The 27,806-nt window shown below is 27.7% G+C and overlaps 2 protein-coding genes across 5 annotated transcripts in view; both read right to left on the reverse strand.

Annotated features, from left to right (window-relative positions):
- LOC109595075 (kinesin-like protein KIF13A) overlaps positions 1–20,098 on the reverse strand; it is a 37,749-nt gene extending 17,651 nt beyond the window's left edge. For all 3 annotated transcript variants that reach the window (XM_049962325.1, XM_049962324.1, XM_020010352.2), the window contains exons 1-2: positions 19,878–20,098; positions 15,287–15,374 (exon numbers count right to left, since the gene is read on the reverse strand). In XM_049962325.1, coding sequence (XP_049818282.1) covers positions 15,287–15,374; positions 19,878–19,932 — 143 coding nt within the window. In that variant the 5' untranslated portion in view covers positions 19,933–20,098. The remainder of the gene's footprint in view (positions 1–15,286; positions 15,375–19,877) is intronic.
- A 3,565-nt stretch (positions 20,099–23,663) lies between these two features.
- LOC109595078 (transcription factor EC) overlaps positions 23,664–27,806 on the reverse strand; it is a 93,753-nt gene continuing 89,610 nt past the window's right edge. For both annotated transcript variants that reach the window (XM_020010356.2, XM_049965599.1), the window contains exons 3-6: positions 25,321–25,504; positions 25,021–25,262; positions 24,798–24,959; positions 23,664–24,731 (exon numbers count right to left, since the gene is read on the reverse strand). In XM_020010356.2, the coding sequence (XP_019865915.1) occupies positions 24,471–24,731; positions 24,798–24,959; positions 25,021–25,262; positions 25,321–25,504 (849 nt within the window). In that variant the 3' untranslated portion in view covers positions 23,664–24,470. The remainder of the gene's footprint in view (positions 24,732–24,797; positions 24,960–25,020; positions 25,263–25,320; positions 25,505–27,806) is intronic.

A 27,806-nucleotide genomic window follows, 5' to 3' on the forward strand; every position in this document is an offset into this window, starting at 1 on the left:
TTTACTTAGTCAAAAGAAAAGGAATTCTGCTTCTTTATGACAACACAAGACTACATGTATCATTGAAGATTCAAAGGAAGCTTCAAAGTCTCATCCCCCATCTAGTCCAGACATTTTTCCATGTGACTATTATTTATTTTAGTTTATTTTTCCTGAAATTCTGAAGAGGAAGGCAAAACTGAGGTTGACTTTTTCTTCAGTTTTAAGAAGCCTGTCCATTTTGGTGACAAATGTTGATTATTTTATAGTTTTTAAAGCCATTTCTTTGAGTTATCATTCATAAATTAGTAAAATTACAAAGCCCATGTAAAAGACTGTATGTACTAAGTACAGATGTCCCCTTTATAGGACGCAACTAAACCTAAAGAGGTGCTAAACAAATAAATCAAATCGTCCTTGCCACCAGTAATTATACCCAACGACAAGAAAAACCGAGCGGAACGTTTAATTTTCAATTGTCCAACTAATGGCGGATGAAACCGAGATCATCGTTTGCGGTCTCCGTTCTCCTACGTCTTTTCTTTTGGGCACGCAACATTTATGACAACATCCGAAGTGACTCGACTTCGCTTTACAAAAGGACCTCTTTCGATGGTGAATCGCGTGTTTGTCTGTGCGTTTTTAATTATTCCGTTTCGTGTATTATCCGATCGTTGTTCTTTGTTTTGAGAGGTTCCTTCGACCATGATATTTAAACGGGCGCACTTTACGCATAATTATCAGCCGGCGTACGTACCAGACCGACAAATTTCTATTAAATGCATGTGAGAGTGCCACACGGTCGAATTTCGTTTTGGTGACTAATCGGGAAGTGGGATTAATTAACGGGAGTAAACAGTTTCAGGATTTATGGTTTTTTCATCGCTAATGTAAATGTGTTAGTAATTTTTTTTAGCAAAAAAGACGGTGTTGTTCACGGGCTAATTTTAATTTCGATGACGTCATCTCCAGTCTTGTAAAAGCAGCTAGAAAGTGGAATATTTCTATGACCCTCGCAAGAGTAACTTTTTTTTAACGGTTCCATGTAGTTCAGTTTTATGACTTTTTAGGTTATTGTAACAAAAACATCGCTACCAGTATAATTTAAAGTGACTGGTATTGCTTTTATTGTCACAGTTTCTAAACAATTGTTTTATACCGTTCTGTGACGCCAATTTCACTTTTTTAATTTCTTATTTTGCGAACAAAGGATACGATATGTTACATTAATTGTACCATTTATACTCTGTTAGTGGTAAGCACCATTTTTCAATCAATAAGGAAGTTTATTTTGGTTTGAAACAAGTTAAAAGACCTTAAACCGTGTCTTCAGTCAATGACCAAAAGGTTATTTTTAAATTTTAAAATCATCGAAACGCCTGTTTTGGTTACTCAAGGTTACGAAAACTGATTTATATTTACGTCAAAAGACGTGTCGGTTTTTTTTACACAATATCTCTAAAACCAGATTGCTTCAAAAAGCAGTTTTTTCTAGCGGCCATTGTTTTATTTATTTAAAATACAAAATGTTACTTTTGTTACTGTCTATTCATTTTAAAAGAAATGTAACTAAAAAGTATGTTAAGAAGAAGAATCAATAATTAAAATTTAACTAAGAAAAGAGATACTTAGTTTTTGAGAAGAAATAATGTTTTAAATTAAGTTTTCGTCATAAATTGGAATAAACTAAGACTTGAGAATATTTTGCCAAGAAAAAAAGTTAAACCAATATTTGTTTTTCAATAATAAACAATATCAAATTTAACTAAAAAGCAAGTTTTCGTCATAAACTGGAAAAAACTAAAGGTTGAAAATATTTTGATAACTTAAAAGGAAAAAAATTTAATTAATATTTGTTTTCTGTGAAGAAACAATATTTTAAAATTAATTAAAAATTAAGTTTTCGTCATAAACTGGAAGACAGCAAAACTCGAAAATATTTTGACAACTTAAAAGAATAAAAGATAAATCAATATTTGCTTTTTAAGAAGAAACAATATTTCAAATTTAACTAAAAAACAAGTTTTCGTCATAAACTGGAAGAAAGCAAACACTGAAAATATTTTGACAACTTAAAAGAAAAAAAGATGAATCAATATATGTTTTTCAAGAAGGAACACTATTTCAAATTTAACTAAAAAGCAAGTTTACGTCATAAACTGGAAGAAAGTAAAGCTTGAAAATCTTTTGATAACTTAAAAGAAAAAAAGACAAATCAATATTTATTTTTCAAGAAGAAACAATATTTCAAATTTAACTAAATAGCAAATTTTCGTCATAAACTGGAAGAAAATATTTTGAAAACTTAAAAGAAAAAAGATAAATTAATATTTATTTTTTGAGAAGAAATAATATTTTAAATTTAACTAAAAATTAAGTTTTCGTCGTTAATTGGAAGAAAGTAAAGCTTGAAACTATTTTGACAACACAAAAGGAAAAAAAACATAAATCAGTATTTGTTTTTCAAGAAGAAACAATATTTGAAAATTAACTAAAAAGCAAGTTTTCATCATAAATGGAAGAAAACAAAGCTTGAAAATATTTTGACAACTTGAAAGAAAAAAGATAAATTAATATTTATTTTTTGAGAAGAAAGAATATTTTGAATTTAACTAAAAATTAAATTTTCGTCATAAATTGGAAGAAAGTAAAGTTTGAAAATATTTTGCTAACACAAAAGAAAGAAGCTAAATCAATATTTGTTTGTAGTATTTCAACTTAAAAGAAAAAAAGATAAATAAATATTTGTTTTTTGAGAAGAAATATTTCAAATTTAACTAAAAAAATGTTGAAAATATTTTTACAACATGCGAGAAAAAAAAAAGAAAATCAATATTTGTTTTCTAAGAAGAAACATTTCAAATTTAATTAAAAAGCATGTTTTCGTCATAAGCTGGAGGGAAATAAAAGCTTGAAAATATTTTGCCAATACAAAAGTAAAAGAACTAAATCAATTATTGATTTTCAAGAAAAAACAACATTTCAAATTTAACTAAAAAGAAAGCTTTCTTCATAAATTAGAAAAAAGTAAAGCTAGAAAATATTTTGACAACTTAAGAGAAAAAAAGATAAATTAATATTTGTTTTTTTGAGAAGAAATAACATTTCAAATTTATCTAAAAAAAAAGTTCATCATAAACTGGAAGAAACTAAAGCTTGAAAATATTTTTACAACATGAGAGAAAAAAAGATAAATCAATATTTGTTTAATAAGAATAAACAATATTTTAAATTTAATTAAAAAGAATGTTTTTCTCATAAATTGAAAGAAGGTAGAAGCTTAAAAATATTTTGACAACATAAAAGAAAAAATATAAATCAATATTTGTCTTTTAAGAAGAAACAATATTCCAAATTTAACTAAAAATTATATTTTCGTCATAAACTGGGGGAAAGAAAAAGCTTGAAAATATTTTGACAACTTAAAAGAAAAAAAGTAAAAAATATTTCATCATAAATGGAAGAAAACAAAGCTTGAAAATATTTTGCCAACTTAAAAGAAAAAAATATAAATTAATATTTAATTTTTGAGAAGAAAAAATATTTTGAATTTAACTAAAAATTAAGTTTCCGTCATAAATTGGAAGAAAGTAAAGCTTGAAAATATTTAAAAGACCAAAAGTAAATCAATATTTGTTTATTTCAGAAAAACGTTTTAAATATTAACTAAAAAGTATGTTTTCCTAAAAACGACTTAATTGAAATGTCAATATCCATAGAAAAAAGTATTTTTTTATTGCTCCTTTAGAGCACACAACGCTTGTAACGATAATTGAAAGTTAAGAAACTAATTAGAAATATCGAAGGAAAAAAACAGACATTGATTGTCGATGTCACTTTTCCATTTAGTCCCCGTGTCTCGCCCAATTTTGTTCGGCGCAAATTACGCATCGAAACGTTAATTTGCGAGACAACCTATTCAGAAATTTTGCCACGTAATATTATTATATTCGAACACGGTCATTAAATTTGAACAACTCCCGTTAAACACATATTATATATCAGTCTGTATATTTAGGCGCAGGGCTGGAACGTAGATAGTTTGCATATTTCTGGTTTCATGGTGTTTAACTAGCAACCGCACACTCCCAACTTTCGGGATTTATATCCCAGTATAATGTTTTTTTACGTGTATATAGGGAATAACGCCGGAAAGCACTTTTGCGGCAAACAATTGTTCCAACCGTTCGCTGCTTCTCGCAATCGGCTGAGGAGACGGTTTTATAGGTCAGGAGTAATGTTCGCAGTTCGTTTAAAGGCTTTAATACCTACTTGAAGATTTGTGTGATACTTCTTGGATTTTATGGTATGTGCTATTAAAATGACCTATTGGTCAATCGAGTGGTTTTCAGGCTCAGCAAGATTTAGTTGTAAAATGTGTAATAAAGGGCGGATGGGTAATTTTTATGTCGGTCTAATAAATGACGGCAATACGGTTTAGTACCGAACCATTAGCGATGTCAGAATTTGCATTATTCCTCTATATATAAATTAAATATGAATAATTTTGCATATTTTACGTTGCTGAGACACAAATTGTTAATTTTGTTCGTTTTAGGAGTTAATTTAATTTAATATTATAACTAAAGCATATAAATAAAACCTGCCACATATTATGTATGTTAAAAGAGGAAGAAAAAAATTTTATGTATAGTTTATGTTCTGTACTTTACATAAAAAATTACTTATAAATGTGTGTAACTTTTATATTTTTAGAACGTTTAGAAGTCCAGTGAAGACTAGAGTAGTAATAATTAAAAAATTGAGTAAATTAGTTTGAAACAATCATTTTCAATGGAGTAATGATAGTTAATTTGACTTAAATAATATTTTTTAAATTAAGATAAGAATACGATTTTTAAATTAGATAAAAGTCTATAATCACTAATTATTTGTTAAATAACGAAACATTTTCAAAGATTTTAAGTTGATTTATTAATTATAAAAGTCAAAATTGGTAAATAATTAATAATTTTTGTCTTGATAGTTTAATTAAAATAATATTTTTACAACAAATGAAAGATTTTTAGGCTGTTTTTCAATTAATTTATTAAATTCGAGTAATTTAGTAATTTTTGTTTCTTGATAGTTTAATTAAAAATAAATGATTTATCAATTTCAGCAGTGGAAATAGGTAAATAATTTGATTAATTATAATTTTTATTTCTTCATAGTTTAATTAAAGATTTTACACATCAATATCTTGAAAACAAATGCAGAATTTTTTATTCACACCACAAATATTAATTTCTAAATTAATTTTAAGATTAAACAAAGTAGCAATATGTGATTTAATATTAGGTGAGCATAAATAATATTTTTACAATAAATGAAAGATTTTCAGGGCGTTTTTAAATTAATTTATTAAATTTGGCAGTAGAAATGGGTAAATAATTCGAGTAATTATAATTATTATATTAATTTCTAAATCAATTTATGAATAAACAATGTAGCAATATGTGAATTAATATTAAGTTAACAAGTAATATTTATACAGAAAATAAAATATTTTCAGGGTGTTTTTAAATTGATTTATTAATTTCATCAGTGGAAATAGATAAATAATTCGAGTAATTATAATTTTTATTCCTTGATAGTTTAATTAAAGAATTTACTCATCAATATCCTGAAAGCAAATGCAGAATTTTTTATTCACACCACAAATATTAATTTCTAAATCAATTTTAAGAATAAACAAAGTAGCAAAATGTGAATTAATATTAGTTGAGCATAAATAAATATGTTTACAATAAATGAAAGATTTTTAGAGTGTCTTTAAATTTATTTATTAATTTCATCAGTGGAAATAGATAAATTTCGAGTAATTATAATTTATATTCCTTGATAGTTTAATTAAAAATTTTACTCATCCTGAAAGCAAATGCAGAATTGTTTATTCACACCACAAATATTAATATCTAAATCAATTTTAAGAATAAACAAAGTAGCAAAATGTGAATTAATATTAGGTGACAATAAATAATATGTTTACAATAAATGAAAGATTTTTAGAAAGTTTTTAAACTGATTTATTAATTTCAGCAGTGGAAATAGACAAATAATTCGAGTAATTATAATTTTAATTCATTGATGGTTTGATTTTTATTCATTGATGGATAATGAAAGATTTTACACATCAATATATTGGAAACAAATGCAGAATTTTTTATTCACACCACAAATATTAATTTCTAAATCAATTTTAAGAATACACAAAGTAGCAATATGTGAATTAATATTAAATGAGCATAAATAATATTTTTCCAGTAAATGAAAGATTTTCAGAGTGTTTACTACTACTAAACTAATTTATTAATTTCAGCAGTAGAAATAGGTTAATAATTCGAGTAATTATAATTTTTAAGCATTGATGGTTTAATGAAAGATTTTAAACATCAATATCCTGAAAACAAATACAGAAATATTTATATTATATTAAAAGAGTAACTTTCTAAATCAATTTTATTTATAAATATATTATTTAGCTATTTTTATACACATACTACACTTTTATGGAAGTATCCTCATAAACCATCAATTTACGATTCAGCCACACATTTATTATTATCATCCCTTTAATAAAACATAATAGAAACAACAAACTTTTGCCATTGGTCGAAAAGTATAATGCGTGACGCCATTAGAACAACTAATGGCTAATTCAGTAGCAAATGTGACCAATTTTGAACCATAAATATTTATTACTGTACAATTTCAAACAATTTTTATCGATTCTCGGTAACATGAATAAAATACAACATCATAATTATGAAACAAAACCAATAAAAACGAACGATCTTTGAACTGGCCCAGTTGTAATCAGTCCCGAACTTAATAAAAAGCATTATTCCGGCTGCATATAACAATAAAACGGAATACCCTCAACTGAATAAAAGCGTGGGTCAGCATCGAGTATGAAAAGGTCGTAAAAGTATCATTTCAAATTGGAGGAAACTCTTTTCACGGCGTTCTCGTGAAATTTCCTTGAATATTTCATTTACATAAACGGAATATGAGTTATATATATAGATGTGGATGTGTATTTCTTTCTGGTGTGCGCCTTTACTCGCACCTCTTCGTTACACGGCGAAATTTCATTTAAATTCGGATCTCTTTTATTCCATTCTACGGGCTGTTCCCAAGAAATTTTGCACAACGGTCACGTACAAAGATAAATAATAAAACGAAAGCGTTCATTGTTCACTTAATATTTCGCTGTGGGACATATGCACAACTGTTTTTGTGCATATACAGTGAAATGGTGAAATTTGCCTCCTAGTTTATGTGCACAATTTACAAGTAATCGAATTCGATAAAAGAACGTCTCATTTAATTAAAAAAATAGTTCATAACTTGCTCATAAGTTGATACATGTCATCTTTATGGCGAAATTTAGTAAGATTTGTATACTTGTTCCAGTCAAAACTTATCAGGCAAACTCACTGTATACATGCAAAGCCGTGCCTGAAATTTGTGCCACGAAACTTCGGATGGTAATTGGCGACATTGGAGGAAATGCAGTGTGAAATGGTACGTTGATACGTGACCGACTCGGACACATATTGCGTTACATTGTGTTTTATATACGTATGTGGCGCAACAAATTTTAAATAATACAAAGTATCGACCGATATTTTTGTAGCAATGCTTTGTTTTTGGTGAATTGATTTTACGCAAACGTAAACGGGCTACGGACGATTAAAAAGCAATAATAAATAAATAAAAATTTTATGTGAAATTTTAATAATCTATGCATACTGGTAGGAAAATTTCCAACTGCAATTATGCAGGTATAGCATAAATATAAAATCTGACCTTTATTTGTAATCAAGTAGTTTTGGTTGAAATGGTACATTTTTGGTAATTTCTTATATTTTAATTTTTATGTTATGATAGTTGTTGTGTAATGGAATGATTTCACCTAATAATAGACGTTATTAAGTCATAACACTATCTGCATATTGAATATTAATTCTTAATACACCGTACGATTATTAAAATTATTACTATTGAATTTTGTTGCGTTTACTAGTAATTTTATTAATTCCATGTTTATTGAAAAAACAATTCCCATCTTTTTAATTGAGATAAAAGCACTAACATGTTAATATTTTATATATATTAGCATTTGAAGGGCTAAAAAAGCCCTTAGTTATTTGAATTTTCCATTTTAAATTTAATATTTTACAAAGAAAACGTTATTTGCAAGTATATTGTTAAAAGGAGGAAGCTGGTTATAAAAATAGGGAAATTTAATGAGTTTGAAATATTTTCAAGCCCTTAGACATTTAGTTTTTCTATTTATATTTTATAAAGAAAACTTTTCAAGTGATATTGTTAAAAGGTAATTGCTGAAATAATTTAAAATTTATGTAATTTAATGATTTTGGTTGGGCGCCAATTATTAGAAAACTTTTAATGCCTTAATCATTTAGTTTTTCTATTTAAAATTTAGTATTTTATAAAGAAAATGTTGTTTACACGTGATTATGATAAAAAGTGAGTGCTAAAGTACTCACAAAAATTGGGGAAATAGTAAAATTTATGTATTTAAGAAGTATTGTTGGGCGCCAACTATTGGAAAATAATACTCATTTCGTTTTTCTATTTAAAATTTAGTATTTTATAAAGAAAACGCTGTTTACATGTGATGATAATATTAAATTGTGAGTACTGAAGTACTTATAAAAATTGGGGAAATAGTAAAATTTATGTATTTAAGGAGTATAGTTGGGCGCCAATTATTGGAAAATCATACTTTTAAGCCCTTAATCATTTCGTTTTTCTATTTCAAATTTAGTGTTCTATAAAAAAACTGTTGTTTAGAAGTGATATTATTAAAAAGAAATTGATGTTTATAATTTATGTAATTTTGAGTTTTGTTGGGCGCCAATTAATAGAACATTTCGTTTTCCTATTTGAAATTTAGCATTTTATAAAGAAAACGTTGTTTCTATATTAAAATGTGAGTCTTAAATTACTAATAAAAATTTGAGAAGCAGTAAAATTTGTGTTTAATATATTTGGTTGGGCGCCAACCATTGGAATACTTTTGAGATTTTTGGATTTTTCTATTTGAAATTTAATATTTTATTTAAAAAAACTGTTGTTTACAAGTGATAATATTAAAATGTGCGTACCGAAGTATTTATAAAAATTGGAGAAGTAGTAAAATTTTTGTATTTAAGAAATTTGGTTGGGCGCCAATCATTGGAATACTTTTGAATTCTTTGGTTCTACTTAAAATTTAGTATTTTATAATGAAAACGTTCTTTACAAATGATAATGATAAAATGTGTGTACGAGAGTACTTATAAAAGTTTGGAAAATAATAAAATTTACGTATTTAAGAAGATTGGTTGGGCGCCAAATACTGGAATACTTTTGAGACCTTAATCATTTCCTTTTTTATTTGAAATTTAATATTGTAATAAAAAAACGTTGATTACAAGTGGTAGTATTAAAACGTAATTGCTGAAATAGTGTATAATTTATGTAATTTGATGTGTTTGGTTGGGTGCCAACTAATAGAATACTTTTAAGAAATAACATATAAAAGTTATTTTAAATTTACCTTAAGTCAGCTTAAATTCCATTTTTAGTATACAAGTAAAATATACAGTTTGGTCTACTATGTTTGAAAAGATTACATTTTATGTAAGTTAATTCAACTGAAGCATTTTTATGGAACTAATAAAATTAAACAACGTTAATTCATTTTAGTTTAATTTTTGTAATACTTCAGAGAGTGGAATATGCAGGAAAATTTTTAACTAATTATATTAAAATAAACACATCAATTATAAGAGCAATTATTAAAATACATTGATATTTAATTGACTCAAGCATTACCAAAAAAAAATAATAATAAAACTAAATAATATTTTGAATTTTTTTATAAAGAAATATTTCATAATTAAGTAGCAATGTTAATTTGTCAGGTTACCATAAATAATATGGATATAATAAAGGTAAAATATACAAGGTTATTTTTGTTGGATACATTAATTTTAACAATGAAGTAGTAATTAGTAAAAAATTGGAGTAGTTTATAATTTACATAAGTTAATGAGTTTGTCTGACGCATTTTCATTAGTTATAAAATAAAAAGTCCACAGTAAATTGGTATTTTTATTTTAAATTTAAAATTTTGAGATATTGTTTGAAAAAAAAAAAAGATACTTAAATAGTTTTATATAAAAATGGTAACTTATATTAGAGTAGTTTAAATAATGTTTTTAGAATAAATTAATAATGTACAGGGTTTTTAAGTAATTTGGTTATTTATTTTTTTAGAGTAATTTTTAATTAATTATATTAATGTAAACAGATATTTACTAGAATAGTTGTTATTGAAAATTATTAATTTTTAATTGATTGAATAAATATTATGGTAGTAATAAAGTCCATAGTCATTAGGTTTGTTTGATTATTTTAAATTAAATATTTTTTAAGTATTTCATAAAGAAAAAAATGTTTATAATTAATGTTAATTTATATTAAATTGGAATAAATAATACTTTTAAAATGAAGGTAAGCAATAGTCAGTTTTTAAGTTCATTTATTCATTTTAACAGATAATTACATTAGAGGAACAAAAAATTGGAGGAATTTATATGTTGTTTTAAAGTTAAACAACAGTAATTCAATTACATTTATTATTGTATTATACAGTAATAATAATTATAACATTAATAATATTAAAAAATTGAGATTTTTTATTGATTATAAATTTCCAGATTAAAAATAAATTGCCCCCTTTTAGTTCACCATTTAGTTATCTTTAAACATCGATCCCGGTATATTTCAAGCACTGAACATACGGTGGTAATTTCGTACTTAAACCGTGAACGCAAAATGCGGCTTTACACAAAACATCAAAAGAGCATATGTCTAAACTCATCTGCAAATATCTATTTTCGTATATGTGTGCGCTGGGGGTGAGCGGCGTAAACGGTCCGGTCATAATGGCCCCAATATAAAAATGAACTGTTTCAAGTTTCTTAATAAATTCGGGCCGTACGGCCCGGATAACAATCTTTTTATTGTAATTATTATTAGAAAACTTGTACAATTTTTTTCCTTTTCGTCTTTATTGGCCTCCGCCGGAGGCCAGCCAAACGGGGCTAGCTTATAATTTTTTTTATACATAACAGGAATCCACCAAAAAAGTATATACTTTCAGTATTTATCATTGAGTTGAAGATAAAAAAAGTGACGGCCCATATTTTATCGTGTTATCCGCCTTTTTATCTAGAATAGGTGTTCCCTGTGTACACGATCCAAGCCCTAATGATCCATTTCGTGGGAGATCGATAAAAAAATTTTTGAACATACTCCATGTCGGTTTAAAACAAACGTTTCGACGCCACGACTTGTCTAAACTAAATTAAACTTCGCGACAAGCAATTAATGCAAAACGAAACTAACTGGGTCAATACTGGAGAGAATATGGACCTTGTTAAAATTGCAAATTACATTCGCAGTTTGTGACGGGGGAAAAATCAAATTAGGAAATGTACCGTTGTTGAGATGTTTAAAGAAATTCCGATTAAAGTACAACAGGAAACGTTTGTTATTTTGGCATTTCGGTTTTATAGATTGATTAATTAAGCTTCGTTAATTAAAAATTTAGTGTTGCATTAAAATGTTTTAATGCACTTAGCATGTTCATTAATTTAGGTAAATGCTATAAAAAATATCAACTTTATTATTTGTTAATAAAAATTAGGTAATCATTTGTGTGTTGTGAAAAATGTGATTTCACTTTTGAATAATAAACAAATAATCATGTAGTAGGTAACTTAAGAATTAATTCATGTTTTTGTTTCATGATTTACTTGAATATTTTTGTTATATTTTAACCTTTTTGTCGATATATTAATTGGCCTTTTTATGTACTGTGTAACTATGATGCCATTCATTAATTTTTTGTCATATTCCCTAAAACATAACTACTAAATAAAGTATATGTTTCTACTGTTTGTTATAAATTATTAATTTTTAAAATAAAATTCTCTATTACCGTTATCTACTTTTCTTCATAATCCCACATATAAATTTGTATGTATTTTTAGACCCACTTTTACAATTTTAGTATAAGAATTTTATAGTTCAGCAGATCAATGACTCTAAAAATAACTTTCAAACTTTGGTTGGCGTATTTTAAAAATGCATCCTTAGTTTTATGTAGATAATATACTCTTATCTCTATAGTTTATTTAATTTTTTAGTAATACAATATAAATTTAATCAGATGAGTAAAATTGGTTTTACTTGGAATTATTATACATGATAATTACAGCTGGTTAATACTGAAATCCACAATTTAACAAATAGTTTTGTATTTTAAACAACACTTTTTTATAGTTTATTATTCACATATTTAAATTCAGGTGCATTAAAACTGTTCATCTTATTTTTAAACAAGAAAAGAAACAATAATAACTAACAAATATTTATGTGTAACTATTAAATAATATATTTATTAACACTTAATTGGTTTCTAACTGGTATATCATTCATTATTATTGTAAACTAAATAATAATGACAGTTCGATTGTAATAATACTGCCATCAGTCTTCTCAAGTCTAATTATAAACTTCATAATAAAAATTTATTGTGTTGATGTCTATAAACATAAAAAATCCAAACAAAAAAATAGTTCTCAAACATTTAAATCTAACAATCGTCAAATTATTTATTTATTGATTAATTATTTCTCTTTAAAATCAATTTTAAATGTGGGTGTAGGTCGTTTAAGATGTAAACTCCGACATTACTTTTTTATTTGTAATTCGATTTTAATGAATAATACGTCAAAAAAATAGACAATTGAAGCTCTAGGCATCACATAAAAGTTGTTTCCTGTGTTGCTCAACATTAGTCTATTATATTATTTTATGTAGCCAAAAATTGAGTCATTTTTTTATGGTAAAAATAATTAACTGAATTGGGAATATCTCAAAAAGAGTGTTCATCAAATTTTAGCATACACATTTCGTTTGTATAATGATTTTGTTCTTCCTGATTAAGCAAACCATGTAGTAAAATGTCAGATAATGACTTAATGCATTAGTTATTAGAATTAGTTTGACTCTTAGTGCCATCAAATGTAATTCTGTGTTCACCAATGACACCACTCATGATATTCCATTTTGGTTTCATTGGTTTAAAAGTGGCAATGAATATATTGAAGATGAACAACGTTAAGGTCGTTCTGAAACCTGTACCGACCAAAATTAAGCAGTAAAAACGTTGTGCAACATGTTTAGAAATTGGCCAGTCAATAAACTCCAACGAAATCAATCATTAGAAGGAGTGAAAGAAGTTGGACAAATGGATTCTACCTAAATTAAGTGGGAATAACAAAATTACACGTTTTACAACTGCCAATTCTCTCCTTGCAAGTAAATCAACTGAGTTTTTTATTGATCATATTGTTACATGTGACGAAAAATGAGTTGAATATGACGATTCTGGCCGGTTTGAAGAATAGGTTAGGTCTGGTACACCTGGTGGAAGTACTTAAGAAGTCTTAAGCCAAGAAAGATTTTGATGACTCTATGGTGGAATCTTATATATTAACTACCTACCAAAGAGGCCAAAAGAAGAATACAATGGTCTGTTTTTGGGAAAAGGTGTTCTGCTTCTTCATGAAAACACAAGACTTTATGTCACATTAGAAACTCAAAAGGAGCTTCAAAATCTTAATGAGAAGATTTACTTCATTCACCATATAATACATACACTTATCCATGTGCCCATTATTTATTTTTGTCATTGTACAACTTTTTACGTAAAAAACGATTTAATCCTGCAGGGGAGGTCAAAACTGAGGTTGATATTTTCTTCAGTACCAAGAATTATTTTCTCGTGTCATGAACTTGATAAAAATTGTTGATTAAAAGTTATTTTAAAGTTAAATTACTTTTTCTTGCACGTAATTTTTTAATATATTATTAAACACACGTCAATGAAATGAAGACAGAATTAAAAAACACTAACAATAAGTGCAAAAGTTTTCAAATATTTTTAGAAAGTGATTTGTGTAAATATTGATTTATTTAAAGGCCATTAAACAAAATAATCTTATTTATAATTTATTTTATTACGTGTTCTCGCTGTATCTTATCTAAATTGAATCTATGTAAATTTTATAAAAATATTGTGTACGATATCTAATAATTGGTGATAAAAAATAACTTGTGCAAAATATTAAATAGAACACATTTTTTGCCTTCTTTTCAAAATTCTTGCTTCATTACAGTCAACGTATTTAAATCAAGAACATTTCATAAACGTTATAAACTTTGCTAAGATGACAAATAACAATTACTCAAACAAAAAAAAAAACTAATTGCTGTGATGTTGTGAGACCACACAAATAATAGAATATTTTAAATACTTGCCTCATGTAAATCTGTCGTAGCAGAAAGCATTTTATGTTACTAAGAAAATAGAAAACATTTTTACACACGGTTAATTTATTTCTATGAATTAAATAGTGCCACTGTCAATGTTGTTCTAATTGTTTCGTTCCAAATTAAATTATCATTTTAACGCCAGGTACAGGAACATTAATTAAGGTTTTATAGTGCCCAGTTTAACTGTTCAAGTCTTAACTGTAATTACTGAAAATTGTATACTTTTATGGTGTGTGATAAATATTTAAATAACTCCATTTTTTTATTCAAAAACACCTTAAATCTGATGCTCTGGCCGGACAATAAAATTGGTATTCATAGTGTAGTTAAAAACAACTTAATAATATTAAAACAATTACAATTAATTACACTCAGCCACTCCACGACAATGAATAAAAATTTTATGTAAATTTGACTCGTGACTGAAGTTCGGCTGAACCAATTGTAATCTGAATCATCAGGTAAAAGGAAGAGAAGAGGATTATGGCCATTTACATAACAACATAACTGTAAATAAGCCAAATTTACATATTTTCGTAATTAACCATCGTCCATTCCACGTAAGAATAAAGCAGAAACAGGAGGAAAGTTATTGGCACCCTTCGTACCTAAGAAAAATAGACTTGAAAGAGGAGCGTGAAGGCGGAAATTGCTTCGAAATTGCATCAAACGGCGAAGCTCAATTTGTAACTGAAACGTCCCATTAAAGTTTAACTCAATCATAAATTTTTACTGCCCGCAATATTCAGTGAACGGCATCCGAAAAGCCATAATCCTCCACTAACCCTTATTATGTTTCAATTGGATCGATTTGGTTGTTTTAATTTACGTTTTCGAGAGTGAAAGAGTATACTTGTAATATATATTGTTTGGGGCTCACCTTTCCAATTTGTCTAACGTCGTCGGTTGATGGATTATGGTTTGCTGCTGATCCATTTCAATAATACATTGAGTCCCTAGTTCTTGTTCTGCAACAAAAAATACGGGAGGTGTATTAAAACAAATAATGTTTTGTGCTAGATGTGTACTAATGCATCGTGTGCACATTTATCCATTTCTTGTTTACATTATGGAACATTAAATATACAGGCGTTTTTGCAATTTTAATAAATACATCCTCATTTAACTGTAAAACTGTAACTGTACACAAACATGTAATTAAAACAAAATGCAATATATATTTAAAAGAAAAAAACACCGACCGATTTCGTTTATAATAAAATTAACGAGAAAGTCGATGTTACTGTGCAGTCAATAACAAAACCATTATTGTTAAATAAAAATTATGTGGTAAATGTTGCATAAACTATTGTTGTAATCAACGTATTTCCCGTGTTGTAAAATTTAATTTAACTTTGCTTCGGGCCCCCTCAACAGTTTCAAAAATCAATCGGACCGATTTAGCCGAAATGGAGTGGTTTCAATTTAATAGTTTTAGGAAACATCAAACTGAAATTAAATTTATTGATATTATGTGTATTTTGACTGTGCTTTAAGCCATCATTTAATTAGTGCAAAATATATTCGTGGTATTTTAGCCATTGGTATTATTTATGCGATTCATTTTATTAATTAGAGCCGGATTTAATTAGTGGGCAAATTCTGTATTATGCAAAAATTGATTTATTAAATTATATTTAATCTGTCCTAATTAAAAATTGAACGTTCTAATAAACGTTTGAAGTTGTATTTTTGCGTAATAACTTAAATATCGTTGCAACATTTATTATTTCGTATTATATTCAAATATAAATATATATTTATTGCAATTTTCTAATTAATAATAAAAAGTATTACATAATTTGTATGTTTTAAAACATTAAAATAAACATTCATTAATATTTTTTTCTGAAATATTTAATGTGACCTCATTTTTCTTATTAACAAAATCAATTATTTCATATATTCAAATGGAAATATATTTTATTGATATTTTTTATTAATAATAAACATATTAAACTATTTATGCTTTCTAAAATAATATTAATATAAATATTTTTTTCTGAACAAAATGAATAATGATAATGTTTTTTGAAAATATTTAACATAGCTTAATTTAATATTAAACGTTTTCTAATAAAATGTGAAATTGCTTTTTTTGTAAAATAACTTGAATATTGTTGCAACATTTATTATTTCACATTATAGTCAAATAAAAATATATTTTTACTGCACCATCAATTAATAATAAAATAAATAATATTTGATATTAAACATTTTCCTAAATAAAACTTGAAATTGTCGTTTTCAGTAACATCTTGAATATGGTTACATTTATTATTTTATTTTATATTTAAATAAAATATATTTATAAAAAAATTTTATTATTAATTAAATAAAAATATATAAAAATTAAAATTATATATATATATATATATATATATATATATATATATATATATATATATATATATTATATATATTTATTGAGTAAAATGAACATGTAATATTAAACAAAACTTGAAATTGTCTTTTTCAATAACATCTTGAATATGGCTACATTTATTATTTCATATTGTTTCAAATAAAATATATTTTTACTGCAATTTTCTCATTAATAATAAAAAATATTAAATTATTTATATACTTTCTAAAATAATACATAATATTATCATTTTTATTGAGTAAAATGAACATTGATTTAAATTCCTTGAATATCGTTACATTTATTATTTTATTTTATATTCAAATAAAAATATATTAAATTATTTATATACTTTCTAAAATTATTTATAATATTAACATTATATTAAGTAAGATTTATATTTATTTAAATATTTAATTTAACCCAATTTAACATTAAACGTATTCTTAAATAAAACTTGAAATTGTATTTTTCAATAATACTTTGAATGTATTATATTCATAAAAAAATATATTAAATTATTTATATACTTTCTAAAATAATTTATAATATTAACATTATATTGAGTAAAATGAATGTTGATTCATATTTATTTTCCTAAATAAAACTGGAAATTGTCTTTTTTTAATAACATCTTGAATTCCATTATATTAATATTCACATTATGTTCAAATAAAAATATATTTTTACTCCAATCTTCTCATTGATAATAAAAAATATTAAATTATTTATACGCTTTCTAAAATAATTTATAATAACTTTTATTAAGTAAAATTTATTATTTCATACAATTTTATCATTGATAATAAAAAATATAATATAATTATTTATATACAGTAAAAAGAACATTAGTTCATATTTTTTAAATATTTAATAGGATCCAATTCAATATTTAACTTTTTGATAAATAAAACTTAAAATTGTAATTTTGATTAATAACAAAACGTATTAAAATTTATTTACTTTCTAAAATAATATAATAATACTCAGTAAAGTGAATATTCATTCATATTTTTTTAAAAATATTTGAAAATTAAATTGTGAAATTACATTTATATGTTACAACTTGAATATCATTACAACATTTATTATTTTAAATTGTAATAAAATACATTTTTATTATATTTTATATGCAATTAATATTAAAGAATATTACAATTTATGGCTTTCTAAAATAATATTAAAATATATTTTTACTACTGAATAAAATGAATATTTTTATAATATATTATGACCTAATTTAATATTAAATATATTTCTAAATAATGTGTGAAATTGTATTTTTGCATAACAATTTGAACATCGTTTATTGTTTCATATTATATTCAAAATTTTTGTGATGTTGTGGTGCAGATTTTAAAATTTAATAATTCATTATTATTTAATATAAAATTTGAAGGCTAAAAATACATTTTACTTGCTAAAAATACACATAATGCACAAAATATTTAATATAATAAAACACAATTGCTGTGCAAGTTTTAGAAAGTTATTTGGTGCGTTTTTAGAAAGCAAACATATTAAATTGATTTGCTGATAATATAATGTGTTACAATACAGTCACAATTACTATCTTTAGGTTATCAGTAAGTAAACAGAAGGTAAATTATATATATATATATATATATATATATATTTATTACAAATATTACATCTTGTGTGACGGGCAGATTTGATATTTCCACCTAAGATCAATACGGCACGTTAATGGAAACGATTAACAATTCATTTACTTACATTATAATAATTACAAGACGGTTTATTAAACAAAAGCAAAAGCGAAAGGTTTATTATTAATAAATAATCCGTCGGTGATCACTGTAATAATACATTTCTGTGTGTTTTAATTTTAAATTATTTGCCGCAATTAAAAACATTAGGCCGGTTCAGTGTGACTTTCACTGTACGAGATGAATTTCAAATCTGTACGATTGTATCATTGTTAATAATGGTTGCTTTAGTCATAACAGTTTTTGTCCCGATTGTCGGTTTACAGTTACCTTAATGCATGGGTAAAATCACATTATTTTTATTCGTGCTGTCGGTTTTGGGCACCGAAGTGATCGCTGGAAATTTTGGACAAATTCCAGCATGGCATATTCGATTCTTCTTGGCATTAATAATTTCCTTGTCGTGTTGTGTTTTGTTCAGTTTTGGCTTCGGTCCACCGATGATCATTTTTTTGCATATTTATTTGGACCACGCTTATCTTAGTTTGGAAGGTGGAACGTCGATAAAAGTTGGTACCAAACGTACAGGTGTCTTTTCGTCATAAAATCGTGCGTCAACATCAATCGCGACAGGCTTGAAGGACCAAAGGAATCAATTAACCTTCAAAACCTGAACCGACTGCCAATTTACATCAAATCGGCTCAGACAATTTTTTATGCCGTACCTAGGATTACCATTTGTCTAACGGATTTTCTTTACGAGCATTAGTTTTCGTTCTGTTATGTAAATAGTGTGTTATTGGTGAGCCGGAGCGTGGAAATTTGCATTGCAATATCGCCAATACATATTTCCTCGAGTGATAACCACTTGGTCATCAAATGGAAGGCACAGGTTACAATTATTTAGAACCAAGGTGTTGATTTAAGTCATTAGTCGAAGAAATAACGTACGATACACTTCAGGGAATGACACAATATTGATTGGAACCCACGTGTAATAGTCATAGTGGCAATAAATAGTTAATTCGTTTCAAAAAGAATCAATAGCATTAGTCATGTCAGTCAATTTTGAGGTAAAAATTGGACAGATCCAACTGATGAAATGTGTAGACGTGTATTTTGTATATTTTAAGTAAACAATTGTTGCCAATCTATAAAATGTATGTTCATTGTTTTGGAAGAGGAACTCATAGTACGTCGGCATTTGAAAGTGAATTTGTTACAGCTGATAAAGCATTGTCACATCTATATTCTGCTGAATTCAATTAAACCGAATATATTGACATCACAGCCTTATTGTGTGGTAATAAATAGTGAATCATGGCTTTGTAAATAAGTGAATGTTGCACTGATGGGGGGCTGACAGCATCTCAGCCAGAAATGGATAAAACCTTCTTAGCAAGATTGATTCTATGCACTAATCAAAATAACCATACCTCTCCTATTGAAAGGACGGAGCCTTACAGCTACTTTTATTTTGTCTGTCGACATGTTTTCCTTGTTGTTTATCAATTAAAACAAAATTTATATATATACACTATTATCACACTTTCTTTGTATAAATAATCACGGTACTATCCATTCTCGAACATAGTCACAAGATAGTTATCACAACACTGTGCACTTTCGCCATGTTCACGATTGTAATATTGGACATTGCGCTGTACACAAGACTTTAGTCAATATACTGCGCAAATTTCTGGTCATAGTATTTCCATTTTGTATGTTATTAAACCAGCGCCATCTACTACGTATCAAACTATTTCGCCGATGAGTACGGTCTGGACATCTTTTGGACGGTAGAACAGGCTCATATTGATTGTGCTTTAACGCAGTCTAGTGCGCAGTCGATGGTACCATTCGAATTCTGACTCTACGGACCAATGGCGTCGCTCCGTTCTTAAAAATACGCGGCTTTATTTAGATTTATTAGTTTACCTTTCGGATTTAGGTGTATTTATAGATTTTTGTTTGTGTCTCGTTAAGAGAACATCATTTTGCACTTACATACATGTTATATTTACTTGCTGGCAGATGATGGAGGTGTTTTGAATCTTAATATTTAAAGTAAACTCAATCATCCTCAAAAGTTAAGCAAATTCTACAAGTTTAAATATTATTCTGTTTATTTTTATCAATTTTATACGAGATATTTTAAAGTTAAACTATGAAGGACAGTTTTCGTATGTCAATTAAGAACTGATAAAATGACTTTTCAAAATAGTATTAATGAGACCTGTTTAACAAGGTGGGTTAATTAAAACATGCCCAGGGATAAGATGCTCTTATCTAATTAGTTGCCAACAATTGTACTCGACAATTACTGCTGACTTAATCATTTTACAAGTACACCTTATCGCATTCCTTGGTACGACCAAACCAATATATAACAAACACTCCAGCACAATAGTGGAAACGATAACAAAATAGTTGTTACATCATTTATTTGTGTCAGTAAATGTAACGCGTGTGCTAGAAAAGACAAAAAACTTTTCGTAGCTTGTCGCCTTGTTTTCTTGTAATTTTTCTTTGAATTAAAATCCGAGACAATTCCAAACTATCAAAAGAACCTTGTAAAACCTTGACCCGGTTTCGTGGACGAAAGAAAAATTCCGACACTTTTTTATCGATTGAATTAAGGGGAAATACAAACAAAATTATTGATTTTCGTTTTGTTTACACAACAAGGAGTTGGATGTTTGAAAGTTACACCTATTTGTCCTTCACACCTGCGACATCTATTGCTCATCATTTTGAGCCTCTATCGATTTGCCATAAAGCAGAATCCTCAATGGTGGCATAACTTGCTAAATTATTTAAACGTTGAGGTTTTTACAATTTAACTTTGCTGGAATTTTATTGTCTTTAATCGTAAAGCTTAATCTTTGTCGGCACAGTAGGTGCACGACTCAGGTAGCTGAGCATCATGAAACCATTATCTCCTTTACTGCAGGCAACCTATTTAACACATGAAATGGTCGTATCTTTTGGGTTACTTGGGAATTTTTGAATAATAAAGATTTGCTTTAATGTATTAGGGTCAAATATATTTATCCATCACCTTACAATTGAAAGGTATACCTAATATTACAAATAAACTATTAAATCTAATGATAAGTATTAAACGTACAGTGAAGTCATAAAAAGTTTTAAAAACTGACTAAATTTTATCATAAAGTTGATATGCGCTTAATTTTCCAGTATCATTTGAGTTCTATCAATTATTCTTTAAATGGAAAGGGTTATTTTGTGATATCTCATTTAAAAGGCGCGTTTATTCTCTATTCATTGCTTTTTACTACCGAAAATTGAATAGTATATTTAGCATTTTCTACGAATAAATCAATATTCCTACAAAAATAAGTATAAAGGTCAATACAGAAGGAAGTTTTAACATCTTGTCCACTTTACCGAATTGTTGGTTGTGCTTATAATAGTTATAAGGTTACTTTTTACTTCCACACTGTATATAATAATCTAACTTAACATTTTTTGTAGTTATTATTTAATATAGCAATTGCTTATTATTACCATGGTAATGTTAATTGCTTCTTTCTTACACTTGCTTTGAAAATTGTCTCATATTTGTAAAATTCTTATTAAAATGGGTGAACTTGTTGAAAAAAAAAATGGCTACCGTTTAGGAGTGTTTAAAGGCTTGAAGATTTACTTTAATGTCTTGTAAGCAAATAGTATTACAACTAAATTATTAAATGTAATGATAAAGTATTAAATGTATAGTGAAGTCATAAAAAGTTTATGAATCTAATTAAATTTTGCCATAATTTTAAAAATAGTCTTGTTTTACCTAATTTGAAAGGTATTTTTATTATATATTCAGTGCCAAAAATTGAATTTAGTGTCTTCTACTAATAAATGCAATACTCATACAAAAAATAGGCACTACAGGTTAATGTTTATACAACATACATCCACACTGTATATAATAACCTAACTTAACATTTTTAGTAATTGTTATTTAATATAGCAATTGGAGATTCTGACAGTGTTATTGTTAATTGCTTCTGTCGTTTAATTTTATTGAAAGTTTAATCAAACTTGTATCAAAACTGAGAGATCTTGTTGAGAAAAATGGCTGCCACTTTGAATGCTTGAAAATTTACTTTAATGTATTAGAGGCAAAGGCCATCATCTTACAATGAACAGTTTTTAAATCTCACTTAATTTTGCTATAAATGGAGAAGGTGGTCTTGTAATACCTCATTGGAAAGGTATTTTAATTATATATTCAGTGCTAAAAATTGAATTTAGTGTCTCCTGCTAAAAAATTCAAAACTCATACAAAAAATAGGTAGTACAGGTTAATGTTTACACAACTGAAGACAGTTGTAACATCTTGTTTACTTTACTAAATTGTTGGTTCTGCTTATGTTAGTTTTAATAGAAAGAGTCTTTATGTTTACATCCACACTGTATATAATAATCTAACATAACATTTATGGTGATTGTTATTTAATATAGATAGCAATTGGATGTTCTGACCATGTCATTGTTAATTGCTTCTTTCTTACACTTATATTGAAAGTTTTATCAAACTTGTCAAATCAGTATCAAAATTTATTGAACTTGAAAAAAATGGCTGCCACTTAGAAGTGTTTGAATGCATGAAAATCTATTTTAATGTGTCAGAGATCCATCATCTTACAATGGAAATATACGTAACTATTACAACAATTATTGTTAAATGTAATAATAAAAAATTGAAGTTGTGAAGTTTCTAAATCTGTCTAAATTTTGCCATAAATGGAGAAGGTGGTCTTATAATAGCTCATTTAAAAGTCATTTTTATTATCGATTTAGTACTATTTTGCTACTAAAATTGAGTAGTATATTTAGTGTCTTCAACTAAAAAAATCAATTCTCTTGCAAAAAATAGGTACTACAAGTCATTATTTACACAACAAAAGATAGTTTTAGCATCTCGCCTTCTTTACTGAATTGTTGGTTGTTTTTATAATAGTAATAAGAGGAATGAAGTTTATTTTTTACGTACACACTGTATATAACCTAACCTAACATTTGTGTGAAATTTATTTAATGTATCAAATGGCAATTCATTGTTAATTGCTTCTTTCTTATACTTACTTGTATTGAAAATTTAATCAAATTTGTCAAATTAGTTTGAAACTTTAGAGAACTTGTTAAAAAAATGGCTACCGTTTAGGAGTGATTGTGAAATAAGTCAAAATAAAACAACAATATCAAAAGGATTTTTTAAGACGTTTTATTTTCGAACAATTAATATAATCTCAAACAAAATATATAATATTCTAAATAGAATAACATCGATCTGAAAATCCATACCCAGAATACATCACAATACTTTTTGATTTTTATATACATATATTTGGCTTTTAAACGAATATTATTTTTATATAACAAAAATGATATCTATAAAATTTGAGCTAAAAAGGCACTCTTGCATTAAAGGCACCAGAAATACAAATGTTTTTTTTAAATTAACAAGTAAATAATACATTCACTACATATTATTTAATAAGTCCTAGTCTGTATTGCTTAAATTATTGCTCTTTCACATTCATTTTACTGTTAAATCTACAAGAGAAGTGTTACAGAAAACTTTAGTAGATTTTGGTAGAATGTTAGGGGATGTTATCCAGCTTTGTATGTGTTTCATGACTTGTGTATTTGTACTATGTTCGAAGTTGTGCTTGAAAAATGCTTTAGTGACGGCGAGTTCTCCTAAGGAATGATAAAAAGGAACCAAGATCCGCTTTAAGAGCATCCTCCTAACATTATTGCCGATATATTTCCAATTCTAATTTAAATCTACTAATACTGAATTTGTGATTGCTTAGAAGATATATCCAATAAACTACAGTTTTCTCTAACATTTCCATTAAGTTAACAACAACAGGATAAGATTTCCTAAAAGCGATATTGATATCTATGGTAGGCGCTAATAAATGTTGGTAATCCCTTAACATTTATTCGCTTCCGTAACGCCCGTAACGCTAAACAAAACTCCTGTATTATCGTAACGGATATCATGCAATCATATCTATGTCCAACGTGTCGCCGTCTACGTGGTCTATGTGACTTGTAGGTGTCGGTGTTGGTAAGCGTTCACAGAGCAACGGATCCGAAGAGCCGGGATGTGCGGGAGAAGCAAGCAGGTGTTCGGTGGGTAAAGCGTTTGGTGATGAAAGCATGGGATCTCCATTCACTCCATACACGAGATCATCGTCATCCATTCCCTCCTCCATTGCCGACAAGCTCAATGTGGCGTCAGATATCACATCTGGCATCTAGAAAATCAATCAGGGCGACATGTTTTAATCGGGCACCTTCGGCTGGGCTGGTTAGTTACTTACTTTTCGATCTGTCAGATCAAGGGAGGGCAGGATGGCAGCTATGGAGGTGGGATTTTGCGTGTTCGCGTATGAATTGTACGGATTTGGGGAATTCATCGACATGGTTTGCCAGTTGAAATCGGACACCGGTAGACCGTGGGACTTCGCTTGTCTCTCGAGTTCCTGCAACATTACCAAACATTCAGTCCGGGCTACACCCATTAATTACCGCAATCGTCGTTACCTGTACTCTCAGTTGCAGCCTTCTGTTAATACTCTCCATTTGTTTTTGTCTTGCCTCTTGTTGCTTTAGTCTGTGCACTTCGTTTTTAAGGCATTTTATGTATTCGACGGAGGACTTGAGTATGGTGCCCTTGTTGGGGCGTACATCTCGCACTATCTCGTAGTAGGGATCGTTGTTCTTGGGGAGCAGTGTTCCAAGCTCTTTTATTCGATCGTTTATGTTGAATCTTCTTCTGCGTTCAACTATAACAACAACAATAATTAACAAACTGACGCCAAACTGGGATAAAGGACAACGTACTCATATTGTGGTTATCCTTTTTCTGTCGATCCTTAGCAAGGGCATGGAGTTCAGCTTCGCTGAGCATGAACGGCTCATTTTTGATGTTGATGTCCGCCCCCGTCAGGGAGTTGTCAGTTTTGAACCCATCGGAAGCCAAAGAACTTGACTCTAGTGATAGCAGATCATCGATGAGATCTTCAGCCTGTGAACAAAACAAAACATTATGTCAACGTTATGTCAACTGGTTGTTTTTGTTTGTATTAAAATTAGTTAACGGAAATTGCATGAAATATTGCCTATTACACTGATAATGTGGTAAAATGTCTTTTTTTTTTCGATTTTCAAGGTCGAATAATTGTGTAAGCATAATTAGAGATTATTTTCATAAATTACCAGACACAGCCATAATGATACGTTTCCAGAATGGGCTATTTTTGTTTCCTTTGCAACGAACTACATATTACGGTCAGGCTGACATTAAAACGGGACAATGCACAAAATTTCACTGTGCGTACAACAAACGACGTTATAATTTCGTAGGGGCCGGACATGGTGGGAAGCATTCTATTCAGTAGCTGTTGAACATAAATATTTACTAAAGGAGATGTGTTGACAATTTTGATGTGTATGGGATTAGCTGCCAATCCGCCAAAAAACCTCATACCTCATTGTCAGCAGGGAAAATAAAGGCTGAGTCTTCGAATAGAATGTCCCACTGTTAAAATCTAGTTGTAACAAATTCATTTCGATTAAGTGTAACTCGAATGTATTAACCTAGTCAAATACATAATTCATTACATTGAAAAACTTATCACTTGTCCATGGCATTATTTCAAACCAACACATCTGTATGAGTTATTTGTTACAATTGGATTGAACTTATTAAAGAGTGGTCTTTATCACGAAGCATTTGAATGTCTACTAGCCTTAAACTTGACTATTCAAATGAACAACAGTGTTATCGAAATGTCCATAAATCAATAAATAACAACAAACCTAATCCAACGTTGATAGATTCGCATAAGATAAGTCGGCAACGTAATAAAATTGTCTAATTTTGTAATTTTTATAACACTTGGGTTACGCCAAGCATTACTTCCATTAATCCCACGCCATAGATCAATCAATGTCTTTTATTTGATATCAAAATAATGGAAGTCTGCTTGTGCGAGGAGCTAGGAAAAAAATTTCGATAATCGTAAGCTATTTAAGCTAATTTTATCTGGCTAAATAAAATTGTGCCATAATCCTCCAGGCGGTACAAATTAAACAAAAAAAAAATGCAGTCATTTTGTGTCTGGGATAAAAATTGAAACAGATTATCTCTTAAGCTAAATATAGACGTAATTAAAAATATAACAGAAAAAATCATTATTCTAATAAAAACATTGCGTACTACAGCAATTAAAGAAAACATTGAATAATAAATTGGACGTCTCCTAACACAATTTGGGTACCAAAACAACATTTAATTGGTCCAAATTTGTTTTCCCCTCCGCATTAAATTATTCAGTGCATTACCAACGATCATTAACCACTTTTCAAGACCGATTAATTAAGTAACCGTCCGAAAATTTCGTCCCGATGTTATTTGACCGTGAAGATTTTGCTGCTGCTGTTGTTGTGCAAGAGTTGCAGTAATTGTTTGTTGCCAATCATTAATGCAGTTAAAACAGCAGAAAGATTTTTTCTTGTTTGTTCACGTGCTAATTGTTAATAAAAATTTTTTGTTGCGTTTACTTATTAATTTCGTTCGACAATAAATTTCGACCTTTGCGTAAATGTTGTAAACATTGCGTTGGACTTATCTCGTAAATTTTCTTCGTAACCGTGAAAAAAAAAAAACTATCATAAATGTGACAATCGCAATCCGCACCGATAAAATTCGGCTACCGTTATTTACAGCCTAATACATATGTTTATGTATTTGTTGTATTAGTTGAACATTATGTAAATACCGTCTGGGTTTTTTCGTTAATTTACAACCGAATTATGACGACCGAAAACAACAGAAGATCTAAGAAAAACTGTAACGTAGAACACTCAAACAATTGTAATTGAAAAATGATAAGGCTCCATAAAATGCTTTGATTGAAACTTAATTAAAACACAATATGTTACTCGGTTAATTTAAATTTTCCCATAAAAAACATCTTTTAGGAACCATAAGATTTATACTGTTGAGATAACAGATAAGGTTAGCAATGAAAGCCAGAGAAAAGATGCAGCTTGTGCAGGATTATTGGTCATATTTTGACCCCTTTAGATTTTTTCCTTCATTACAACCACATAAAGTTGTATATTTATGTTAATTATTGATGAAAATATTTTATATTTAAATAAAGTAATGTCTAACTTTAGTTTAGATTTTAACTCTTAAAAAGTTGCATGAATAACAGAAATAAGTAATAGACACGTGGACAAATATTTGAATTACATGATGGATGAAGTAAGAACTTTCCATTTAACATTTTAAAGCTTCATTTGAGTCTCTACTGCGACAT

This window comes from Aethina tumida, chromosome 1 (genome assembly GCF_024364675.1).
Source record: "Aethina tumida isolate Nest 87 chromosome 1, icAetTumi1.1, whole genome shotgun sequence".
NCBI classification, from domain to species: domain Eukaryota; kingdom Metazoa; phylum Arthropoda; class Insecta; order Coleoptera; family Nitidulidae; genus Aethina; species Aethina tumida.